At 39.4% G+C, this 18,651-nt stretch overlaps 1 protein-coding gene across 7 annotated transcripts in view; it reads right to left on the reverse strand.

The window, feature by feature from the left end:
* The window catches only part of macf1a (microtubule actin crosslinking factor 1a), a 976,441-nt gene that overhangs the window by 506,703 nt on the left and 451,087 nt on the right, over window positions 1-18,651 (reverse strand). For all 7 annotated transcript variants that reach the window (XM_051936317.1, XM_051936316.1, XM_051936315.1 and 4 more), the window contains one exon: window positions 2,900-3,062. In XM_051936317.1, the coding sequence (XP_051792277.1) occupies window positions 2,900-3,062 (163 nt within the window). The remainder of the gene's footprint in view (window positions 1-2,899; window positions 3,063-18,651) is intronic.

The raw sequence follows: 18,651 nt of genomic DNA on the forward strand, positions 1-18,651 counted from the left end.
TCTTGTGATTTCAGTCTCACCTTAATCAACACAACCTATTTGAAAAGCAGCTTTCTGGCTTTTGCACTCGTCACAAAAACAGCACATATCACACATTAAATGTTACGCATAATGTAATATCACACTAATAAACTGAAGTGCATCTTTTGACACTATGGAGCAAGAAATTTTGTTATTTTGGGCTTTTGAGCACTACTATTACATTTTTCTATCCGTGGTTAATAAACGGATTTCAACATGTACAGAAATGTGATGATGGAATTCAATGTTACACCATTTTACATGGTACCCTGTCAGGATTTTGTAACGAGACAGCCACAGCCGTCATTTTACATTCTTCCATTAGGAGCTATAGCTCAAAAAAATTAAAGGAACGCTTTTTAATCAGAGTATATCATCAAGCCAATGAAACTTCTGGAATATCGATCTGGTCAGTTAATTAGCAGAGGGGGTTGATAATCCGTTTCAGCTGCTTTGGTGTTAATGAAATTAACAACAGGTGCACCACAGGGGCAACAATGAGATGACCCACAAAACAGAAATGATTTAACAGGTGGAGGCCACTGACATTTTTCCTTCCTCATCTTTTCTGTCTTTTCACTAGTTTTGCATTTGGCTACGGTCAGTGTCACTACTGGTAGCATGAGGCGATACCTGGACCCTACAGAGATTGTACAGGAAGTCCAACTTCTCCAGGATGGCACATCAATATGTGCCATTGCCAGAAGGTTTGCTGTGTCTCTCAGCACAGTTTCAAAGGCCTGGAGGAGATTCCAGGAGACAGGCAGTTACTGTAGGAGAGCTGGACAGGTCCGTAGAAGGTCCTTAACCCATCAGGAGGATGAGTATCTGCTCCTTTGGGTAAGAGGAACAGGATGAGCACTGCCAAAGCCCTACAAAATGACCTCCAGCAGGCCACTGGAGTGAATGTCTCTGACCAAACGATCAGAAACAGACTTCATGAGGGTGGCCTAAGGGCCCGACGTCTTCTAGTGGGCCTTCTGCTCACTGCACGGCACCATGGAGTTCAACTGGCATTTTCCATAGAATACCAGAATTGGTAGGTCCACCACTGGCGCCCTTAACTTTTCACAGATGTGAGCAGGTTCACCCTGAGCACATGTGACAGACGTGAAAGGGTCTGGAGAAGCCGTGGAGAATGTTACGCTGCCTGTAACATTATTCAGCATGACTGGTTTGGTGGTTGGTCAGTGATGGTCTGGGGAGACATATCCATGGTGGGATGCAGAGACCTCTACAGGCTAGACAAGGTACCTTGACTGCCATTAGGTATCAGGATGAAATTCTTGGACCCAATGTCAGACCCTTTGCTGGTGCAGTGGGTCCTGGGTTCCTCCTGGTGTATGACAATGCCTGGCCTCATGTGGCAAGAGTATGCAGGCAGTTCCTGGAGGATGAAGGAATTGTTACCATTGACTGGCCCCCATGCTCGCCTGACCTAAATTCAATAGAACACTTCTGGAACATTATGTTTCAGTCATCCGACACTGCCAGGTTGCAACTCAGACTGTCCAGGAGCTCAGTGATGCCCTGGTCCAGATCTGGGAGGAGATCTCCCAGGACACCATCCGTCGTCTCATTAGGAGAATGCCCTGATGTTGTCAGGCATGCATACAAGTACCTGGGGGCCATACAAATTACAGAGTACAATTTGGAGTTGCTGCAATGAAATTTCAGCAAATTTGGACTAGCCCTGCATCATTTTTTTCCACTTTGATTTTCGGGGTGACTTTGAATTCAGCCCTCTGTAGGTTGATAATTTTCATTTCGGTCAAACGATGTGGCATCCTTTCATTCCTTACACATTACCCAGCCCATATCAATAAAGATATCCAGCATGATTTTTTTTTTCCCCATTGAGATCTGATGTGTTTTCAAAGTGTTAATTCAATTTTTTTATAGACAGTTTATAATGTTCACCTTCACTAATATACAGAAGACATTCAATTGTACATTTTTAAGACCTAATGACATTATGTCTTAAATTTGTTTTATTAAGCTAAAATATTGTAACAATAACTACTGGTCTTTAAATAGCAAATTTTTAGAAATTCTTGTAATTGGTAGGAAATCTACCCTTCATTACAAAGTACTGACAGTTCTTAATTTAGAATTCCTGATAATTAGTTAAGATAAGTCAGCATGTAACTTAAGTGTCACCTTTGATACTAATCTGTCCTTTAGCATTCATATTATTTTCTGGCCAAAACATGACTTTCCAAGCAAGAAATACTTGCAAATAATTCACTTATATAAAACAGTACTGACTGCTACACTGCTGTATTCATAGACTGCTCAAGTTTTTGTCCTTGTAGCCTTAATTTAATTCAAAATGCTGCTGAAAGGATCATTATTAGTACTAAAAAGTTAAGTTCTTAATCTTCTACTGTGGTTTCCAGGTGTGTTAACAACAGATTTCTAAAAAATCCTTCTAACATGTAAAAGTACATGGATTGGGCCTTATTTAATTAACATGGCTTAAAGCTGGAAAGTTCCTGGACATCTAATTATATACTTCAGTTTATACATTAGCAGAATTCAGCATGTGCACATGACATCACAGAAAGGCAGAGAGGAGGACAGTTGGCATAGGTCAGCAAAACTGTGACTTTGACCATTATAAATAATCATGGACTCTAGAATGAATTATGTAGACTGGAGTTGTGTTTTTTCTTCTTTTGTAACCTAGCCATATCTCAATTTTTATAACAGTAATGATTTTTACTGGCATGATTTTGTTTAACCATTGATATTAATTTGTGTTTTGTTGTGTGTTCACGCTGTACATTCAAAATTAACCAGCATGATTATGCCAACTCCTGACCTAAATCCATTACTTCTTCGTTCTCTTAATTTCAATTCACCTTAGATCACTTACTGTTTGTTGGTTCAGTTGCTCAGAAAGGATTTTACTATCTTCTGCTTTTCCTGGTTGCATTTCTTCTTGATGTAATGAAGTTTTCTCAATCCACGAGATCAGATTTTTGTGACATTTCCGGTAATCCTTCAAAATTTTCTCAAGGTTTTCTAAATCTGATTGCCTTGTAAAGGAAAATAATCAAGTAAATATTTGGTAACTCACTTGAAGAGTGGTGTATTATAACTTAAATAAAAGTCACATTATGATTGACAGTGAATTATCAGTATATGGCTCTCTGACATTGTACTAGACAAAATACACCAAGATTAATCAAATACTGACTAGATTTACCTATATGTTTTATTTTAAGTAAATTACAATAGACATAAAATTGTAGAAATGCCTCCATGTCATAGAGAATGAAATGTATGATTGTGCTCTTTGTTAACATGAGGCTATTTCATAGTAAAGCAAACTAATGAACCTGAGAATGATGTAGGCTCAGAATTAAGGATCTTGCCAACTAAATCATTGAAGCATAACATGAAAAAGGACTGTCTGTGATGTTTTATGTTATTGGACTTGCTACACTATATACACTACTTTCTGAACAAAAAAGTCTAACCTCAATACTCATAATGTGCCATTTCTTTCTTCTAAGATCATGAATAATAATAATAATAATAATACATTTTATTTATACAAGGCGCCTTTCAGAGAACTCAAAGGACACCGAACAAACAATAAATAAATAAATAAAGACACAATTATAAACAACTTAAAACATCAGAAAATCTAAAAATTAAAACCAAACAAAACCACTATAATCAGAAGGAAAAAGAAAAAGCCATTTTAAACAGATGTGTTTTAAAGCTTGCATTTGAAAAATGAATATGATTTGATGTTTCGGAGCTCTGCAGGTAATGAATTCCAGAGCTTGGGAGCAGAACAGCTGAAAGCTCTGCTCCCCATGGTGGTTAGATGGGCGGGAGGGACAGTCAGGTGGGTGGAGGAAGAGGATCTAAGGTTACGGGATGGAATGGCCACATGAAGAAGGTCAGACAGATATGGAGGGACGAGGTTATGGATGGCCTTCAATGTTAATAGCAGAATCTTAAAATCAGTACGAAACTTGATTGGGAGCCAATGAAGCTGCTGCAAGACCGGAGTAATATGTTGAATAGATGGGGTTCGAGTGATGATACGTGCTGCAGAATTCTGGACTAACTGAAGCTTATGAAGAGATTTATTAGGGAGACCAAAGAGGAGTGAATTGCAGTAGTCCAGCCGAGAAGTGACAAGACTATGAACAAGAATGGCAGTGGTATGAGGAGTGAGGGAGGGGCGAATGCGATTAATATTACGTAGGTGGAAGTAAGCAGACCGGGTGATGTTATGAATGTGACATTGTAAAGATAGAGTACTGTCGAGGATGACACCCAGACTCTTGACCTGAGATGATGGGGAAACAACAGAGTTATCAATAATAAGAGAAAGATTATTGGGTTTGGATAATGATGATTTTGAACCAATGAGGAGAACCTCAGTTTTGTCACTGTTTAAGAAAATTCGAAGAAAACCAGGATTTAATTTCAGAAATGCAGTCAATAAGCGAGGGTGGTGGAAAAGAGGATTTTACTAGCAAGGTAGAGCTGGGTATCATCAGCATAACAGTGAAAATTAATGTTATATTTGCGAAAAATATTGCCAAGGGGAAGAAGGTAAATAATAAAAACAAGCGGCCCCAGGACAGAGCCCTGGAGCACACCAGAAGTAACAGCGTTGGGTTGGGATGTGAAGGTTTTAAGCTGTATGAACTGAGTGCGGCCTGAGAGGTAGGATCTAAACCAATCAAGTGGAGTGTGAGTAATGCCAATCAAAGATAATCTATTAAGGAGAGTGGAATGACAAATAGTATCAAAGGCTGCACTCAGATCAAGGAGGATGAGAATAGTGATTAGACCAGAGTCAGCAGCCATAAGGAGGTCATTGGTAATTTTAACAAGTACTATGAAGAGGGCGAAAACCAGACTGGAACTTTTCATATAGATTATTGTGAGATAAGTGGGTGTGAAGTTGGATAGCTACTATTTTTTTCAAGATAATTGGAGATAAAGGGCAAGTTAGAAATGGGGCGAAAATTATTGAAATTAGTAGGATCAGCACCAGGTTTTTTTTTAGTATTGGGGTTATAGCAGCAGTTTTAAAATATTTAAAGATATTTATAAATATCTGGGAGTGCAGCTGGATGATAAATTAGACTGGACTGCCAATACTGATGCGCTGTGCAAGAAAGGACAGAGCCGGTTATACTACCTTAGAAGGCTGGCGTCCTTCAACATCTGCAATAAGATGCTGCAGATGTTCTATCAGACAGTTGTGGCGAGCGCCCTCTTCTACGCAGTGGTGTGCTGGGGAGGCAGCATTAAGAGGAAAGACGCCTCACATCTGGACAAACTGGTGAGGAAGGCAAGCTCTATTGTTGGCATGGAGCTGGACAGTTTAACATCTGTGGCAGAGCGAAGGGCGCTCAGCAGGCTCCTATCAATTATGGAGAATCCACTGCATCCACTTAATAGTATCATCTCCAGACAGAAGAGCAGCTTCAGCGACAGACTGCTGTCACTGTCCTGCTCCACTGACAGATTGAGGAGATCGTTTCTCCCCCAAACTATGTGACTCTTTAATTCCACCCGGGGGGGTAAACGTTAACATTCAACATTATACATAGTTATTGTCTGTTTTTCACCTGCATTATTATCATTCTTTAATTTAATATTATTTATTGTATCAGTATGCTGCTGCTGAAGAATGTGAATTTCCCATTGGGATTAATAAAGTATCTATCTATCTATCTCTATCTATCTAAAAGATGAGGGAATAATACCAGTAGTAAGACAAGAGTGAATGATGGCAGAAATGAGAGGGACTAGAGAGGGGAGGCAGGCTTTAACCAGAACTGTAGGCAGGGGGTCCAGCTGACAAGTAGATGACTTGGATTTGCAGATTAGATCTGAGATTTCAGAGGAAGTGGGAAGCTGGAAAGAAGAGAAAGAGTGAATAGGCGAGTGTAGTTCAGAAGGAATACAGAGAGGATCTGGACCAAGGTGCTGATGTATCCTTTGGATTTTCTCATTGAAAAAAGACATAAGAGAATTACAGAAAGCAGTTGAGTAAAGGTGAGATGGTAAAGAGTCTGGAGGTTGTGTAACATTATTAAGTAAAGAAAACAAAGACTTGTGTTACCTGTATTACAAGTAATTAACTGAGTGTAATAATTAGATTTGGTTTGGGCTATACAATCCTTGTAATAGAGTAGATGATTTTTATACATCTCTTTGTGGACAAAGAGTTCGGATTTTTTAAACAACCTTTCAAGTTGCCTGCCCTTAGCTTTCAGAAGCCGAAGTTCAGGCTTAAACCAGGGGGCAGAAAAAGAAAAAGAAACAGATCTGGTTTTTAGCGGAGCAAGAGAATTAAGAATACCATTATGACAAGTGTTATAATATGAGACCAGTTCTATGGGAGTGGATAAATTATAAAAGTCCATTTGGGAATCAATTCTAGAAGACAGCAAATTCAAGTTAATATGCTTAATGTTATGAAAGGCTATGAGACGTGGAAGCTTAGGAACAGAAAAGGTAAGTTTGACATTGAATGAAAGGAGAAAATGATCGATTATAGTGAGTTCATCTGCTGTAAGATCAAAAGGAACAACATCAGAGCAGCAGATCAGGTCCAAGATATGTCCTTTACAATGGGTAGGAACATCAGTGTGCTGCTGGTATCCAAAACTCTCCAGGCAAGATAAAAAGTCTCTAGTGAGAGGGATATTGATATTGTCCAGATGTATATTTAAATCCCCCAGCAGAATTATATTTGGAGTAATTATAGATAAATGGGTAAGGAAGGTAGCAAGATCGTTCAAAAAATTGTTGTTTGACTTAAGAGGACGGTAGACAGTTGCAATGATGGTAGGAACTGGCCCAGACAGTTGACACATAGTTGATTCAAAAGAGTTAACAGCAGGAGCAGGCAACGGCAGGAATTTCCACTTCTCGAGATAAATTATTGCGACACCTCCTCCACGGCCAGAGGCATGGGGTTGACAAGTGTAAACAAACCCCGGGGGGTGCATTCATTAAGTTGTGAAAAGTCTTGAGGTTGCTGCCAAGTCTCAGTTAAACAGAGACAGTCAAACTTACGGTCAATGAGGAGATCCTGAATGAGATGTCCCTTGCTCATGAGTGAGCGGATGTTCAGTAGACCAATGCTGACAATGCTGCTGTTGCATTTGACAGTGGTGTTAGTCGACCGAGCTAAGCTGGTCAACACGCTAGGTGAGCGTTCCTATCTGTGTTATGTGGAGGGTGCCGAAAATCAGACCAAAAAGAGTTAATTCCTTTCGAGGCATCCGTTCGGAATCTCCGGCAGGACCCACGGTGGATGTATCTCCGACGAGGGAGAAGTATGATGTCCGGGTCGAAATACAGCACTGACAGCAGAGGCACAGACTGGAGAAAACGCAGTCGAAGAAGCTCAGCAGCTGGGTACTGGAGGAGGCCAGTCGCAGGTTGGATAACGAGTGACAGAAGACAACAAACATTAACCAGGCGAATATCCTACCAGTCCACATTGTAGGAGAGGAGGCCACAGGCAGCTCAGGCGTCCAGAGAACAAACCAGTAAGTTTCAAACGAAACGGGGGTTAGGCTGAAGCTAAATGCATACACAGCCACGCAGAGATGTCAGTAAAAATGGCAAAAAATACCATCAAAAGCACTAGTCATAGAAAAATCAATAGTCTAGTTACCGGCGAGCAGTCCCGCCAGCATTCACTCAAACCGGAAGTCCAAGATCTCAAGATCTCTGAATAGGTAACAAGTTGGATTTGGTTAATTCCCAGATTGTACTTTCACAGAATAAATATTGCAGGTAAAGTTTTTTTTTTTTTCATTAAGTGGAAAAAATGTTTGCTTTTTATTAAACAAGTACTAAATTACCATAAGAACACACAGTAATATAGTTGATGCAGTACAATAATACTGTATTTACTACATAATAACAACTTGTCATCTTTGGTGAAAGATCATACTGAACTGCTCTGTTTTCTTCACTACTCTACTACAGTATTATAGTATGGCACGATTAAATAGGACTAAGAGCAACATACACTATATTACAAATGGATTAAAACACAAAGGCCAAATATTCTTTTGATATGACAAAAAGCGGAATCAAGAAAACAATGCACCAAAAGTACAGTACATGGAAGACAGCAGACACATTTACTTTTTTCCCTGTAGTTCTCAACTGGTATATTTCCTACTGTCACCCTCATTTTTCAAGGCTAAGAAGAAACCAAACAATACATCTATAGGGTTCATTTGTCCTCTTCGTACTCTTTACAACCAATATTCCCTCTAAGGAGTAGCATATAGTGAGCAAAAAACATTGTTTATGAGCGACATTTTGTTTAAGCCAAAAATTTATAAGCACCAACTCCGACGGTCAGAGTGAGCGATCATGTGATAAGTACGAGCGACGCCGTCGGAATGAGCGATCGTGCGGGAAGTATGAGCAACGCTCTGAATTCGTGTGAGCGATCGCTCACGCGCTGAGCTTAGAGGGAACATTGCTTACAACCCCTGTCTCTCTCTCTCCCCCTCTTAGGGCTGGTGTATACTTCATGATTAGAACGTGCACGTGCATGCATCATGGCTCCCACACATTCCCAGCATTCATTTGACGCATCCTCTGAGCATGCGCTCAGAAATTAACGCAACGTGATTGCGAGTTGCAGTACCAGCAAAACAACTGGGTGGCTTAGTGTGTTCAAGTTGGAACATGATGTCAGAGTCTTTGTTTACTATCAACATGTGACAGCAATCAGCTTTGCAAATCCTACAGGATCAGTGCAAGTCCTTTGATGTTTGATGAATGGTTCAATGTGGTGAAGTAAATCATCAAACTTAAATGCTGACATACAAACGTATTTGTGGTGGTTTTCTTCATTTGTTTCTCGCATAGGCAATACAAGGGTAACATATTCCCCATTGTAATGACACAATACATTTTAAAGGTCTCACATACCATCTTCTGTGCAGTTTTATTTTTATTTTTTTGCAACAAAGAAAAAAAATAGGGACACTGTGAAGAAAAAAAAGTTTATTCTGTGATTAAAGTGGAAATTTCAAGTAGAGCATTGAAAACATCATCTTAAAACCCACCTAGTTGTTAATCTAACAAACTTACACAGGGCAGTACCTCCCCAAGAACGACAAAGGGCAGTCCCCCTTGGTTTGGTACGGTGCCATCTGTTTGAAGAATGGGAGCTCAACCCTGTTGGGGCCCATGGCCACCACCAGGGGGCACACGGGAAACAGCTGAGCCCTTCTTTGCACGGCTGCCACCACACCCGTAAGTACACCCAAGAATGAGATTACAGGACCTGTGCTTGTGTCTGTTGTGTCGGGTGTTTGGGGAGCTTTGTGTTACCTGGTGGTCACAATATCAATTAACTAACAAGCTTGGTAGACTAAACTATCTACACTTGTGTGTTAAATGTCTTACGAAGAAGCTTCCAATTAAATGAGAGGAACTTTTCCATGCTGTACTACTAACTTATGATGGCAAAAACATACAACAAAAGGCTTTTTTCATGCTAACAGCCTAAACATTGATACCTTTGCAGCTGTTGCATGAGGACAGATTTAAATTTTATTGCTAGTCACTGGGGTGGATTCTGGTGTGTGCGAGAGCTGACAACCAGGAAGTGCTTAGTACAATGCATATACAGTAATTTGATAACAATGAAAGAAGGAAAGCAGATGTTTTGGACTATGCAAATTGAAGAGGGACTTATAAATTTAATGTCTTTCTTTGTTATACCAATTACAGTATGGAAAAAGGAAAAACACAAGATGAAATCCTGGCTGAACTCACCGTATCAGGACAACATTTGTACAGCCACTGGTGCTATCAGGCAGCAAATTAATTGGCTGTCAAAACAAGGCAAGACGGCAATACTTTAGAAATTTGAAATTGTGTTGAAATTTTGTGAATGAGTAATAAAGGGTGAGCCAAAAAGAAGTACCACATTTCAAACATTTATTCAACAAAAACACTACAACATAAAATACATTTCATTACGACATAAGAAAGGGTATACAAAATAGAATTTTTTCAGTGTTTTAAAAATTATGTCTTCAAGGTGGTGGCCATCATTAGCAACACCTTCTTTGAGACGATTTCTGAACACTGAATGACTCACTTGGGCATTTCAAGGGGAATAGCGGCGATTTTGTGGCGAATAGCATCCTTGAGGGCATCAAGGTTTTGAAGTTGGTGTGTGTATACCTTCAACTTGAGATAGCACCACAAGAAGAAATCGCACGGAGCGAGATCAGGCGAATGTGAAGGCCACCCAGGGAGATCAGCTTCCCCGGAAACATCTCCCGCAAAACTTGCATGGATCTCCACACTGCATGAGCTGTTGCTCCATCCTGTTGAAACCAGGCATCCACCACATCCATTTCTTCCAGCTGGAACCGCCATCATTTTGTATGGATGGAAATTAAGGGCCTCATGCAAAATCTTCCTTAAAGACGTGTTGGAAACGCCTAAGGCAGAAGCATGTTTGCACGCTAAAACGTCTAGGAGAATGCAAAATTGATGTCCTTACAGCTTGGATGTTTTCAGTTGTTCATACAGTCCGAGGACCGTTCAATGTTGTACCTGTCGATCTAAATTTAGCCACTCACTGAAGAATTGTTTTTGATTCGTGACGCCACCGTTAGGAGAAGTGCTGAAGTGCGTTCAGAAGCCACATTGCACAGTGATGATGGATTCGTTGTTTTTGAAGAATGCTTCAACAGCGAAAGCACTGTGCACCAGACCAAGGCATGTTGCTGACTGAAAACTAATAGGGATCGCCTATCAAAGGACCCCCACCCCAACCCATTCGGCTGCCTCTACCTCACACAAAGACCTTGATAAATGTGGTACTTCATTTTGGCTCACCCTGTATAATCCATTAAATCTATATACAGTACACCCCCAAAATTCGTGGGGGTTACATTCCTAATCGTGAAAAACTGCAACTTTTGGATGTGGTTAAAAAATGCCTTTTAAATGCCTATTTTTATAGTTTAAACCCTAAATACAGTATGCCCCCAAAGCACTTTGATTACATTGCAAACTCAGCTTAATACATTACCTAAAAAAATTACCTTAATAGATTACCTAAAAACAGAATGTAAAGGTAAACCCATATACTGTACTGCTGTGTCTCTCGCGGTGCTAGAATGTAAAATATGTAAAACCGCTATATGTACTGTAAGTCATACAAGTAAGTTTTCTTTGGTATGAGCTGTTGTTTTCTTTGTTATAAGTAGAGTAAATAGATAATAATTTCATTTAATTAAACTACAGTAAAATGTACGGGTACTCACCAATGATGAATGATATTGATGATAATGATGAAGTAGCTGTGCAGTACGATGCAGAGGATTTAAAACTCCTCGGGTGGCGCCTCTTCTTCAGGCATTACAGGAGGAGTTGCATCTTTGGACAGGTGTTCTTCTGGTGGGGTTTCATGCTGGCTTTTCTTTATAGGTTTCAGGAACATTGTGATGGGAAGTTGCTACATTGTCTCCTGTAGCGAACTGCTGGTACAATTTCCGTGCTTTCTCACAGATGATGTTACCGTCCAAGGGGATGTTCTTCTTCCTGCAGTCGGTGATCCACAATGCCAAGGCAGATTCCATCCTGACAACATTTTTATTCCTTACGGTCGTTACCTTTTTGACACTATCACAGAAACTTACAGATACAGTACTCCAGATCGCTGCTTCATTCTTTCATTAATGCCATAGTGGCGCGCTACTGCAGTATAACTTTTTTTTAGTTCCCGGAGCAAATCCAGTAGTTCAACCTTCTCCTGGAGTGTTTTAAACTCCTTCTGGTGCTTAGGCTCAGTGCCAGAAGCCTTAGAAGGTGCAGGGCGTTTCAGCGACATTTTGTGCATTTAAGAATAACAAAATGAATACAAGGGCAGCAGCCAATCAGCAGCAAGGAGAAATGAATAACGCTCTCGGATTGGCTACTTTCACCATCCCAAACCACATTTCCCACAGCGATGGGAAACCCACTCACCTGGAGATGTGTCACAGAGCAGCAGTCAATCAGCAGCAAGGAGAAATCAATAACACTCTTGGATTGGCTACTTTCACAATCACAATTCGTGTTTCCCTCAGCGGTGGTAAATCCACTCACCTGGAGATGTGTCACAGAGCAGCAGTCAATCAGCAGCAAGGAGAAATGAATAATGCTCTCGGATTGGCTACTTTCACCATACCAAACTGCGTTTCCCTCAGCGGTTGCTTCCTGTTCTCTCTACAGCACAGTATTGACACGAAAAAAGCCATAAAAAACTGCGGAGGATATTTGTGCTTTCCGCTAACAATTAATAGTTAGGTTCTAAGGAAAAATCCGCAAACAACTGAGTCCGCAACTTCTCGGGGGTCTACTGTAATCCCATTCTTCTGTTCTCTTTCTCTGATGTAGAACCCTTGTCCTCATCTGAGTTCACCTCTGTTATAGAACTCATTTATTTGATAACTAACAGTGTCAGATCAGGGCAAGCGTGAGCGTGACTGAGAGAATAAAACTGAATAAAAAAAATGCTAACCTTTACAAGTACCATACATTTGCACTGGCTGTTACAGACTCAAATCAAATGTATGTTTTTATTTTACAATAGTAACAATAAGAGACGCTAACTACTCAAAACGTTTATTTTGTGATGCGGCAAGGCTCAAACCCACGACCTCTTGACTATGAGTCAGTAGTTCCTACCACTGTACTTACCAAAGCAGTTATAACAACAAAGTACACTAACCCCAATTTCTTTTTCTTTGGTTATAGTCTTGTACAAAAGCGCACTTGTTTTGTTACACTTGTACCTTTTGTGAAAGTGCTTATTTGATATTTGGACTTCAGTCTTCACACATTAAACACTTCATGTCATAATTTTGTTGTTGGTACTAAAACATAAAAAAAGTTTGTCTTTTAGGCATGTGTTCAACATTTCTTGTATTTCCTGTCATCCTACACTTACATAGATCTTTGTAGACACGGAACACATATGAAATGCATGTGCTCCAAATAACGATATATTTTTTAGCCTATACAGCGCTAGTTCCAGGTACCTCACTCCCAGATAAACAAGGCTTGAGCTAGGAGCAATTTTGCCGTTTCTGCGGCGGTGGGAGGATGGGATAGCAGGTTGCTTGCTGCTTGCGCTTATCGACACATTTACAAAACAAAAGACACTGATAGAGAGGTGCGAACGGATTGAAGGTGGACCAGGGTTACAAGTTTTTTCGTAAGATGTGGTAATTTTAGTGTTAAGGTTATGTTGTTATGATTTATCACTATCACTTATCGTAGCTTCTGCTTTGGGCACATTAAGAACCTTAAGAAAGATAATGTTAATCTGTAAATCATGGAAAAAAGTGTAAACCTCCTCTCCTTTTTTATGGTGCTTTATCTTATCAAATGGGATCAAACATATAGGACAAAGGGTAGAGTACTTAGTGATAATAGCAGTCAACCCTGACAATGACCATCAGTAGAAATACAGATAACAGCTACATCTTTGTGACAGGCTGGAGCGTGTAAACATAAGAGGGCTTTTGTGAAGATTTGGGAATTTTTTTCAGGTCTACATAAAAAAGTTTGAAAGAGAAAAGGGGGTCACTTTGGAACCCTTCCATGATAAAATACTGGCCATTGCCATTTTTCCCATATTCTCTCACCATTACACACTATCACAAGTGTGTGCATAGGGGACAGTTTAAGGGCGCTGGTAATGGTAATAACCCAACCGCTCCAGGGGTTGGCAGTGTGTAATAAAGTTTCTTCTCTTTCTCCTTCCGCAGACAGGAAGATGGACAGCTTTACCACCACTGATGTCAGTTTTGGTGTCCATCCACCTGAACATGCCTCTTCCTAACAGAAATCTTCAAAGCCAAAAGATCCACCACCTTATATCAGTTCTGTTATATTGGTATGACCTCATGTCTGTAAAGATGTCTCTACAATTATTGCTTGCTTTCTTTTGTTTTCCATTCACTCAGTTATAGGGGGTTACCAGGGTGGAATCCCAACTCTTTATTGTGGTCTCTATGTTCTCTTACAACACATATACACACACAAACACATACACAAATAAATCTATATATCTCTTTAAAATGAAGCTAGTCTTGGACATTAAGTGTACATTTTGAAATGGTTGCACAATGCAATTCATACTTGTCAAATAATTAAAGACAAAAATGTCCTGTGCAACCGGACATTAAGTTAGTTCATACATTTTTTATGTGATCAAATTTTACATTTTTCTTTTAAGCAATAAAGGAAAAATTAAACAATCATTATTTTAACGTCTTGCATTTCCATTGACATCTCTACGGAGGAGTAACAAATAAAGACACAACAGACTAGATAAAAATTACTTGAGAAGCCTCAGGCTGAAGTGTGCATTCCCACTGAGATTCTACAGTGCCTAATTCAAGGTTTTGCAGCAAGGGATAAATTAAAAAGCTTTGAGTAGGCGCTGTGTACCTAGAATGCATTCATGAAGTTGTGGACAAGCAGGCAGAGCATAGATGAAACTCTTATAAAATTGGATATTTAAATATATATAAACTGATGCATAACTATATATAACCATTTTAATTGATTTTGTTTCATTGCAAAAGCACACATAGTCAGCAGAGTGGCATCATTCTTTTTCATTAAGCGGAGTTTTCAATCTAATTATTACAGCTATTTTGGTGCATATGTGTAGCAGCTTGAAAAGGCAGATGCCCAATCAATGTTATTGGTTGGATGATGTTTTTTTTTTCCTTCACATACGTATCACCTTCATGTAGTAAAGGGTTAGAATTGTGTTCCGCTGCACTGTAACTGACTCACATTTTTCCTAAAGTATCCATGGATAACAAGTATTTTCAATGCTTGTTTATGTGGGTAAGAGCCATTTTCCTAGTTATACAAGATTCATAAATATTTTACTAGATGACAATGCATAATTCATGGGAGGTTCCTAAAACCCCCATAAGTAGAATTGTATTGGTATATTCTTGCCATTTCTAACAGCTTTGAGTAAACATTATTTTTCACTTAGTGACAGCCTTGCCATGTGTAAGGTATAGAGGCATACGGTTTTAAACCATGACCATGCCTGGGCGCGTGCTCATGCTAACGGGGCTATGGGCCATTTGAGTGTGTGAAGTAACTCGTGCTTATTTAAGCGCAAAGCCGTACGTTTAAAGCGTACAGAAGAAGCAACTAAGAATCTTTAAGTATTCTTTAATCTTTAAGTATCTTTAAGAAGAAGTAAAGAACTTTTAAGTACAGAAATAACAAGTTTCTCAAGAAAAGCTAAGTTTAGAGAAGATACATTTTTCCCTTGTTTTTTTTGCCTTTTATTCTGTGTGTGTGTAACTACTTTTTTCTTTATTCTTGTGTGGATTATTTGCTTTTAACTTTCACTAAATAATTTTAAAACGAACTTTTGGACTGAGAAATTTCTTTTGACACGCGTTTTACCTGTGCTTGATCTCGCCTTATGCTTCGGCGGCTACAATGTGGCTTGCACACCAGTGCAAACCTATCATGACTTGTAAAAAAGAATAAATAGAGTTACTTAAATCTATATGTCCCTGATAGTCTAAAAGGATTCTTAAAACAACAGAACCTATGTGCCCAATTGATGTGTCTTTTAGAGGGAAAAAACAGGGATACAGTAGGAGGGGGTGGAATAAAAACCTCAGATTAGAGGGTTGGGAGTAGGATGAAGAAAAAAAAAAAAAAAAAAAATCAGTACCACGTAAGCCTCTAGTTCAGGGTCACTCTCTAGAGCAGTGCTTCCCAACCTCTCCCAAACCATGGCACCTTGAGTGAAATCTTTTCAGCTAACGGCACCCCTTCACTCTGATATGTAACTACTCAAATTAACAATTTAATCTTAACTCATCAGTTGAGTAGATTGAGATTCCTATTTTTATAAGGCGTACCAACTACACATTTTTGCATTTACAAAGGTAACAAAAATAAATTGCCAGTAAACCAGTCTCAAATGAAAACGTTGCAATTTGCTTGGAACCATGGCTTCATTTGCAAGGATATCACCACACAACAAACATCGCGGGTGCTGAATACCTTTTTTGTCAACAAATGTAAACCCATAATTCAAGTAACTGTCTTGATAGTATTGTGTTTTCGTTTTTGCAACTTTACTGCTCCCCGCATTATCATTTTCATTGAGGTTGTTCATGCTGCTGTTGTTTTTACGTTTACGCCTTTCACTACAGTCAGCCATTTTCGGCGCAAAAAAACAAAAAAAAAAAACAAACAGACAGCAGGAAGCAACGTCACTTACCCTGTGGCAAGTAAGTAAATTAGAGCTAATATTTATTAATTCGTCAGACTGCAGTTGAAATAGGATGCACGCTGGACTGTATTAAAGCACACAGGTAGCATGACTTCTTTAGTCTTGAGGTGTAACTGGTATTATTATTATCAGTTCAAATCAATTTTTTTATGTTCTGACACCTGGCAACGGCACCCTTAGTCCGTGCTCACGGCATACCAGGGTGCCGCGGCACACAGGTTGGGAAGCACTGCTCTAGAGACTGTTAGTGCCAAGGTACAAAGGTGGAACTTTTTTTTTTTTTTTTTTAAATATTTATGCATGTAGCGGGGACAATGAGTTTGGAAAATGAATGGATTGGCTTTTGCCATTGCAGGACAGTGACAGAAAATGTCTGCATGCCATGTCTTAATACTCTGATGTGCTACTATTACTGTGTAAACCATGAATCTTGGTAACATGCTGCACCATCCATGCAAAAATTAAGTTAAATATCCAAATTTTGTGTTAGTTTTCTAACAATTGAAACCACACAACATATTCTAGAACAAAGTGGCTGAGAAGAAAGAACTATACAATTCTGGAATGGTGAAATCAATTCAAATGACGTAGTATGGCCAAAAAAAGACTTAAATTACAAAAGAGTCCTCAATTAAAAGAGAACTACAGCAAAAATCTGTATATGTAACTTTACCAGAATATTTAAGATTAATTTTTTGCTACCAAACTAGTACTCTTTCGCAGAAGGGTACTAAATATTGGAGGATTTGTTACATAAAATTATGTCAAACTTTAAATTTGAATGTTGTGTCTACTGAGATTTATTTTAACCTTCTCATTGGACTTTGACAAGACTAGGAGCAAATCAACAGTATCTAAATATTTTAAATCATAAAATCAATATCATAATCAGAATTACTTTTTTTTTTTTTTGCAAGTACTTAATGTACAGGAAAATAACAGAACACAACATCACATACAAGTAATTTAAATGGCACACGATTAGTGCTCAGAGGTATACCGGTTCGTACCGAAAACCATTTTTTATTTTTGTTATGATATGGATTTTTCTTATACCGCAACACCGGTTTAAATAGCCTAAACAACATTGGGAACACGGCGCAGCGGGAAACTGTTTAAGGGGGGACCTTTTTCACTGCTACACTGCTAAACACGCATGCAACTGTGTACATGCTTTAGTGGAGGTATTGAGCGGTGAAAATGGACAGAGAACATTCCGAAACTGAAGCTGTAGCAGACGATAAAGTTGAACATGATGACACAGAAGAACTTTTGCCGAAAAAAGGAGTCGTGTCTATTGTCTGGAGATACTTTGGTTTTAAAAGGTCGGATGTGGACCAAACAACTATTTACTGCAAATGCTACAGAGCTAAAGTTGTCGCCGGAGGCAGCAACACGAGCAATTTGCTGTACCACCTTACCAGAAAACATGCTTTGGAGTACCATGAATGTATGGAACTAAGATTGGCACCCTCCATGTCCTCAGGAAAAACTGAAAAAGCTATAGGACACTCGAGTCAGACATCACTTGTAGATGCATTTGTTAGAGGTACTACCTACGACAAATAAAGCAAGCGCTGAATACCATTACAATCCATATAGCTAACATGTCAGTGGACAGAGATTGTTAACATTAACAGAAAGTGTAGTTCTGTTTATTTATAAGTATTTACTATTTATTCCTTTTCTAAGACATGTTCAGTGCAATACAACTTTTGACAGGCATCTCTGGATATTTTAAGAAGTCTAAATGCCTCTTTGGATGGTTGAAAATATGTCTCTCTATATATAAAAGGAAATCCTGGAATGGAAAGCAAATGCAAGGCTACGATACATGATAATCTCGAAAGACATTTAAAAGACCCGCGAGACCAAGGAGACTTGCCACGGTGCGTCTCGCAGGGACCGTAAACATGAGACTTGGTGCCAAGAGATTGTCCTAGGGCCATAGCAAAAAGGACAGTGGCTGTACAGGCTTTAAAGAGATCAAAGGGCAGCGCGACAACAGCTATACTCCCCCTCCCCCGCGAACGCGAGCAGCGTTATACTTCCTGCAAGAAAGAATTCAAACACGCCCGGGGCCAGTAATAAAAGACGAGTATTGCTTTTACAATGTCATGCGAGACCAGGCAGTGAGCCATCATTTAAAACAAGTCAACAGACCTCTAAGCTAGCAGTTGTTGGGTTGCTTTTGGCAGGCAAGCATCATGTGCTCGGAGCTCTTCAAACAACGACATGCGACAGGCAGAAGAGGCAGCTAGCAAGCAGCAAAAAGACAGCAAATGATCCAAAGACATATCCTTAGCGTG

This window comes from Erpetoichthys calabaricus, chromosome 14, assembly GCF_900747795.2.
Source record: "Erpetoichthys calabaricus chromosome 14, fErpCal1.3, whole genome shotgun sequence".
NCBI classification, from domain to species: Eukaryota; Metazoa; Chordata; class Cladistia; order Polypteriformes; family Polypteridae; genus Erpetoichthys; species Erpetoichthys calabaricus.